Source organism: Sprattus sprattus, assembly GCF_963457725.1.
Source record: "Sprattus sprattus genome assembly, chromosome: 2".
Classification (NCBI taxonomy): domain Eukaryota; kingdom Metazoa; phylum Chordata; class Actinopteri; order Clupeiformes; family Clupeidae; genus Sprattus; species Sprattus sprattus.
In genome coordinates, this window is record NC_137921.1 from 20,945,322 (window position 1) to 20,952,821 (window position 7,500).

The 7,500-nt window shown below is 46.3% G+C and overlaps 1 protein-coding gene across 1 annotated transcript in view; it reads right to left on the reverse strand.

The window, feature by feature from the left end:
- fam184ab (family with sequence similarity 184 member Ab) overlaps positions 1 to 7,500 on the reverse strand; it is a 125,001-nt gene that overhangs the window by 34,757 nt on the left and 82,744 nt on the right. The window contains exon 12 of the mRNA XM_080860421.1: positions 6,847 to 7,059. Coding sequence (XP_080716547.1) covers positions 6,847 to 7,059 — 213 coding nt within the window. The remainder of the gene's footprint in view (positions 1 to 6,846; positions 7,060 to 7,500) is intronic.

Here is a 7,500-nt window from a genome sequence, read left to right on the forward strand (position 1 = left end):
AACACACACACACACACACACACCCACACACACACACACACACACACACAAAAGCTAAAAAAAATGGCAATAACACAAACATGCGCATATGCAGAAGAGAAACAATCACCCCTACCCCACAGTCATATAGTAAACTCAGCAAGCCAAAAGACACACACACACACACAGACACGCACACGCACACGCACCCACACAACTTTTCCAGACTTTGATGGTGGTAATTACATTACAATCAATAGGCACTTTAAGCACGTCAGCAGCCTCTTTTGTACAGAGTTCTGGATAGCTGCCCTCCGTGGAACAAGAAGAGGAGTATCCAGCGCTGAGCCAAGGACACGCAGAAACTCAGCTTTAATTAGATCAGAGGTAAAGATGATCCACCCAAAACCTGACGGTGGAGCGGAGAGACACGGTGTAGCCAGATGTACCAGGAGGCACCAGCCAGTGCTCCTGGGCCAAACAGCACTTTTACACCCTGTAATCTCCGCCTGTGTGTGTGTTTATGTGTGTTTGCTTTGGTGAGTGGCCACAAATTAGGCCTCTAAACGCAAAGGTAAACACACTCAGTTACCTGCCAGGTTGGCAGGGATGGGGGTTGGGGGAGATTGGAGGGAGAGATGCAGCCAGTATTAATACGCAGACTGACAGGAAACAGAATACACACACACACACGGAGAACAACAGACTGAAGCAGATGAGTGTGGTTTAATACAGGTAGATTAATGAGGGGAGCTACGGAACAGAGACATGGCTGGGTGTGAAGCTGGCGGTCCAAAGCCTAATCCATGCACGGTGGCACAAAGTGATTGCACTGGATTACCTAGAGGACTGGTATGTCACTGCTTTAGTCTCACCCCAACACACTGTGACGCACATACACAGAAATATCAACATACACCTGTGTATGAGTGTGTGTGTGTGTGTGTGTGTGTGTGTGTGTGTGTGTGTGTGTGTGTGTGTGTGTGTGTGTGTGTGTGTGTGTGTGTGAAAGTGAGAGAGATTGTGCCTGCATGTCTGGGGAGACAATGGCAAAGGGAGTGTGCTGGTTATGGGCATATAAAACACATGAATACAAGAATGGTCCAACAGGAGGGCGCTTTGAACATAGACAATAAGTGTGCCCGCACACACACACACACACACACACACACACACACACACACACACACACACACACACACACACACACACACACACACATACACACACACAAACACAAATAGCCCAGCAATAACATACCACAAACATGCAAAGCACAACAACACCCTCCAGGGGGGACACAAGTGTTCAATTTGCACCTCAGTGTTATAAGTGTTGGTACAAACAAACAGTTTTTCTTTCTTTTTCTCTTTCTAGTCTCTCTATCTCTCTCTCTTTTTCTCTCTGTCTCTTGAGAAGCATTGTACAGTATATGGCTTGCATGGCTACAGAAAAGAATCTCTCTGGTGGTTTAGCATGAAGCTGCAATGCTCAACCCCCACACCCTGCATCTCAACAGCGTCACACACGCAGTCAACACTCATTACTTGGTGCAGAAATTTCAGGGAGACATATGCCACGGCTCACAATAAAGCGTGTGTGTTATTCCACTGTGGCCCATGTTGGCCGTACCCAGGAGAAATGAAGAGAGGAGGAAAAAGACACTGCTGTAGTGTAAAAGAGTGTATGTGTGGGAGAGAGAGGGGGGAAGGAGAATAGGAGAAAGATGAAGTATATGTGTGAGAGGGAGATGGAGGGAGGAAGGGAGGGAGGGGAAAGTAAGGAAAATTGGACGCATGGAGATTGAATGAGGAAATGTGAGAGAGTGTGAGGGAGGGAAGAGAGAGAAAAATAGATACATAGAGATGGGGGGAGAGAGAGAGAGAGAAATCAGCGTGGACCCTCACTTTCACACATAATGTAGAGTGAGGGCCCATCACACAAGCTCATTTGCTGGACTGCTACGCTCTGAAAGAGAACATCGGGGTGCCGGGGGGAGACGAGGAGGAATGAGGAACAAAAGATTCTGAAAATCACTGTTCCAGAAAAAAAAGGCCTGCGTGTTATGTTAAAAAATGTACTGAATGTGATAATAGTTTTCCTTCCCGAAAGCAAAGTGGAACACGGGATTGATCTATCTCCTGAGGAGATACAGTACAGTTTCTTACTGAAGCCATTCATTTTCACTGGCTTGCATCATCAGAGTTTCAAGCACTTTAACCTGCATATAACAAATACAAACACACAACAGGATATTAGCCCACTGGGTACCTCAAATTTTGCTGAGTTGGTGAGTTTTGAAAAAGTGTGGTACTTCACTGGTATTTTCATCATACAGCCACTCCAAGTTCAGTATGAGTATTTGTTGCTAGTGAATGCTGCATAAGTGGATGCCTGGACAAACAAAGACAACTATCTGAGCCCATCACTACAAAAAAAGCATTGATTCCGTTCCCTCTTTACTCTATGAGTCAGTGCAGCGCTGGATGGTGTTCCGTCTCTCTCTCTCGTCCTCCCATTCTCACTTTCTGTCTCTCCTCATTCTTTCCCTTTCTCTTTTTGCCTCCACCTCTATCACGCTCGCCATCTCTCTTCCTGATTATTCCTGCACTGCATGAGTCACTGGACTGGTTCCTTTCTTTTTTTGCCAGGGTGCCAAGATAGAGAGAAAAATGCTTTTTGCACCTTTCATGCCAGCTTGCAGGAGACCTTCACACAGCCCTCCCACATCTGTTCAAGCAAATATCCTTGGCATCAATTTTACCACAGCACCTTTGCCTTAAAAAAAACCTCTCTCTGCAGAGGTCTTGGCAGGGGGTGACTGTGGATGGCTAAAAATGGCCTTGATTGCTTGAATGGACTGTGCGTGCATGTGTGTGTGTGTGTGTTGGTGAGTGTGTGCGCGCGTGCGTGTGTTGAAGAGTGTGTGCATGTTCCCAACCCCTTTTCCCCTTCCTCTCCTGAGCAGACTGAGCCGTCCCGAGAGAGGACATGCTGGTTTTGCCTTCAAACAGGTTGCTGAATACTGAGACGCATGTTTTAGGATGTAACGACACTGATTTCACACTCGCAAATAATGATAATAATAATAATAATAACAATAAGGCTGGCTTTACATGGAGCCTAGTTTGTCTGCGTCCGAAAGTAAGTAGTAAAGTAGTAGTAAACTTTATTTGTATAGCTCTTTTCGGCAGACAACAAAGAATTCAGAATAGTAATGAGTCCCTAATCCATCGATAATAAACGAAGGTAGATCACACAAATCAAAGGGCATAACAAAAAGATCAAATAAGTAAAATAATGAAACAATTTAAGACTATATACTGTAAGTAATTTTTTTTAAGAATAAACGTAAACAAAGAATAGAACAATTTAAGATTAAATTAAGAGAATGGATAAAATAAATTAAAAATATAAAGAATGTTGCTAATTAAAAGCTAGATGAAAGGCATGTTTTAAGTTGCTGTTGCCATGTCCACTGAGCCCGCCTCTGTTACTTTTTGGCAGATGAACTGCAGTGCCTCTATCCTTCCCTTTTCTTTTGAAATTGGACCACCTTCATGCCAACCATGAACACATAACACCAAAAAGGAGTGTGCACACAAACACACAGGCTTGCACATGGACACAAAGCAGCCCACCCCGCTAAGCTTGCTGCAGTGAGTGTTTATTTATTAAAGAGGCAGGAGCACTTCGACTGCACCCGTTCCCTTCAGAAAAAGAAAACATCAACGCCACAACCATGACTCACTGTGAAAGATATATGCTGTATTAGTTTTTATCATGAGTGTGTTTAAGTCTGTAAATGGATTCTCCATCAGTTTGTTTGTTCTGTTGAAAGGAATGCAGTGTCTGAGAGAAAGAGGGATGTTAGAACTTAGACGCGCCATAAGATGTTTAGAAATAGACTGAGATAGTGATTGAGGATGCCATGTGTTTTGTGAATTCTTCTTTATTGTTGTGTTTGAACTCAGGAAGTTACCCAGGTTTTGGGCTGAGAGGTCTTAGGTTAAATTCTCATTATTGGAGGGAAAAGACAGGTGGCAAAATCGTTAAGGACCTGGGAGTGGTCAATGTATTTTGTAAACCACTGATGTTCAATAAAAGGTTGTTTTGGTCAGTAGGCAGGCAGAAGCGATTCTCCGCCTAGGATCCAGGGCGTAAAACAATCTGTTAAACTTTACTCTGGTTTGTGGTGTCGTTATTCTAAGTTATTCTAACAAAACTTAGTAAGTGTTTAGGATTTTTCCCTGACACTCACTCCCAAGCATCGCACAGGACTATTCGGCTATCGGTAGCTCCCCTCAAAAATGCACCATTACCTGCCCATTAAAGGGCCAGAGGTTAGGTATGAACTGAACAGTATGAGACGGCACGGTGGAGCCGGTCTATGTTAGTTCACACCGGACCCTCAACCATGGGATTACCCATGTGTGGCTGGAGGAGGTCTGGTACATTCATCATCTTCAGAGCAGGCCATCCCACGTGCTCATCTTAACTGCAATATATAGAACGCAAATCTCTTAACTCTGTTATGTAAGGCAGCGGCTTAAAATATGCACAAGTTGCCTGGGATGCTGAGAGTATGACATGAATAGAGTGGAGCCTATATATACTCTCCTATACATGTCTCTGTCTCTGATAATTAGAGTCCCATGTGCAAGTATGCCTTGAGGCTATGTTCACAGTCATCATTCACGGCTCCTCGCTGTATATTATGTATGTGTGCAGCAAATGAGAGAAGCTCGATAAGGGTGTGAAATCAGCTGTGCATATGGTGCACCCACCCACAACATTCTTCAAGGAGTAAATCACGGAAGTGTGACGCACACTATTCATCACTGATAGATGTGCAGCACACAGTCTGATGCCAGTGCTTTAAATCTTAGTGCAGGGCTCTTCTGAGGGCAAGGCTGCAGAGATCAAGCCCCCAATGACAGGTAGTGCACATGCCAGGTTGAGATAGCAAAGGTCCGTATGACTACTATGTACCAACTATCGGAACTGTAAAATCACCTAGGTTCTCTGAAGCGAGTGCAATGCATGTGAAGCGGAAACATCATAACAAGGCTAGTGAGTTCCGTATCGACACCTGTGACACACACGCTGTGACAAGCGCCCCTGAGGCTGACCGGAACACCCCAGGTCAGACAGACAGACAGCCAGACAGACAGACAGACAGACAGCCTCCTGATCCGTCTATCCCTCTCTGCACCAGTGCTTCTCTATGCCAGTAATCCCCACTGACTAGACCTCCGCTTGCCCCAGCTCTATTTCTGCACTTTCGTCCTGGCGTCCTCGCCCAGTAAATACACTCCTGTTATTGTTCGTTCCCCTTATCCCCCCACCCCAGCCCCTGCTGTGGAACCCCGGCGGCCCAGAAAAGGCACCATGGGGAGGGAGAAAATCAGTGCGCCGGCTCGGATACCAGCAGGGGGTTGGTGGCGGGAGAAAGGCAAGAGAAGGAAAAGTGGATTAGCCGGAGTGTCGTTGCTGCTCCTCGCAGAACCTCACAGGCAACCGCTCAGACCCACTACTCACCACGCAGGCACCTCGGATGACCTTGGAGCAACTCCAACGGAGAGAGGTCATGCTGGGATAGAGGAGGAAGGTGTGACGAGGCCAGAGCCTCTGCGACTGATGGTGCTCGGGAGGGGATGTGTGAGGGCATGGGTGAACCAGGGTGAAATGAGAAGCTCCGAGCCACAGCCACGTCCCATTGACTCTGACTGAGAGGAAGCAAAGTGGCAGAAAATTCCAAAGGATCATAGATGTCACAGTGAATGATGTTAAGCGGTTTGGCGTTTCGCAGAGGAGACCAACATAGCAATGGCCTGAGAAAAGAAAAAAGAAATACAGCCAAGCGGAGGTCCCGATAAATCTTCGTTTATGGCGCAGGTCAGGCAGGATATGTGCGATGTGAACAAGAGTGTGCTGTCATTGGACAGAAGCCTCATTGCACATTACACAGCTCTGGGCCATACTTTGCTTCCCAAGCATCTGGGAAACACTCGCAATACCCCTCACTTGACTTGTGCTGGGGGATAATGGCACAGTGATGTTACGCTGCCCCTGACAAAATGGTCCGATGGCATTTTTCTCCCCAGCATGATGTATCTATTTAGTGCCATTTGAGTCAGCGCTGCTGCGTCGCTGTCAGGGCCTCGGTAGATGAAGATCTATGAGCTGGAAGAGGCCTGACAGTACAGAACAACCAATTAAGAGCAGAAACACGCCGGGGTATAGCAGCAAGACTGTGTCAAAGCAGACGGCATTCTCCAGTAGTCAGAATTATCTATGAGTGAGGCCATTATTACTCATCAGTGCACGGTGGGGTTCCATTAGAAAACAAGACAAGAGATTTGAGCTGGCGATGAAAGGAAGGCGAGGATGCCACAGGCAAGCAAGTGGAGTAGAAAGGGTGAAAAATTCAGGAGAAGAAAGAGGGGGAGGAGAGGGGCGAGGAAATACACAGAGCAGGAAGTGCGGGAGACTAGGGGGGGTCCTGTAAGATTTGGAGAAAGACACAGAGGCCACACCAAGACACAGCTTGGTTTGTTCAATGATTCCATTAAACTCCAATGGATGGCTGTCGTGTACTGATGACAATATGGAACACGATCAACACTAAGAATATACCCCAGAACAGCAGGTGATTGTGAACTACACACAGCTCAAGATTGCTTGTAGCCTACCTGTATGAGCATCCTAAATCTGTATGAATGTATAAATGTGTGTGACCCGTGTGTGTACAGTGTGTATGTGTGTGCACATGTGTAGAGTATACTGAATATATATGTGTGTGTGTGTGTGTGTGGGGGGGGGGGGGGGGGGAGAGAATGTGCAGTGTTCATGTGGCCCACACACCTTGAACTCGCTCTGACGTGCCTCCTCTAGGCCCTGCAGGGCGCAGCAGTGGCTCTCCTGGAGCCGCGCCTCCCTGCGCTGGTGCTCAGCCTCCAGCTCCTGCAGCTGTGCACTCAGGTGCTCCCGCTCCTGGTCGAACTGGGCCCGCAGCTGCTGCAGCGAGGTCTGCGACTGGGACAGCTGCATTTCCAGACTCTGTTTCAACAGGGAGATCTGAACAGAGACAGAGGGTAACTTACATTAGATTGTGTGCGTACACAATTATCTATCTTTATTGTGCTATGTTGGACTTTGGCAGTACAATACATCATTATGGTAATACCAATAATGCACCCTCTCTCTCTCTCTCTTTCTCTGAATGTGATTTGGAAAAAAACAGAGAGATTGAAAGGGAGTGAGCTGACATTAATATTATACATTGATGCACAAATATCTCATTTTACTGTAAAATTCTGTCCTTTGGCAATAGCATATTGTATTATGCTCATACCAATAAAGCTTAGGTAAATGTGAAGTTGAGAAATGGAGAGAAAGAAAGAAAGAGGGGAGGGAGAGAGAGAGAGAGAGAGGGAGAGAGAGGTCAACAGTGAATAGACAAAATAGACAAAAAAAAGACGACTGGGAAAGTTTTTCCAACTTTTCCATGTGGTTTCC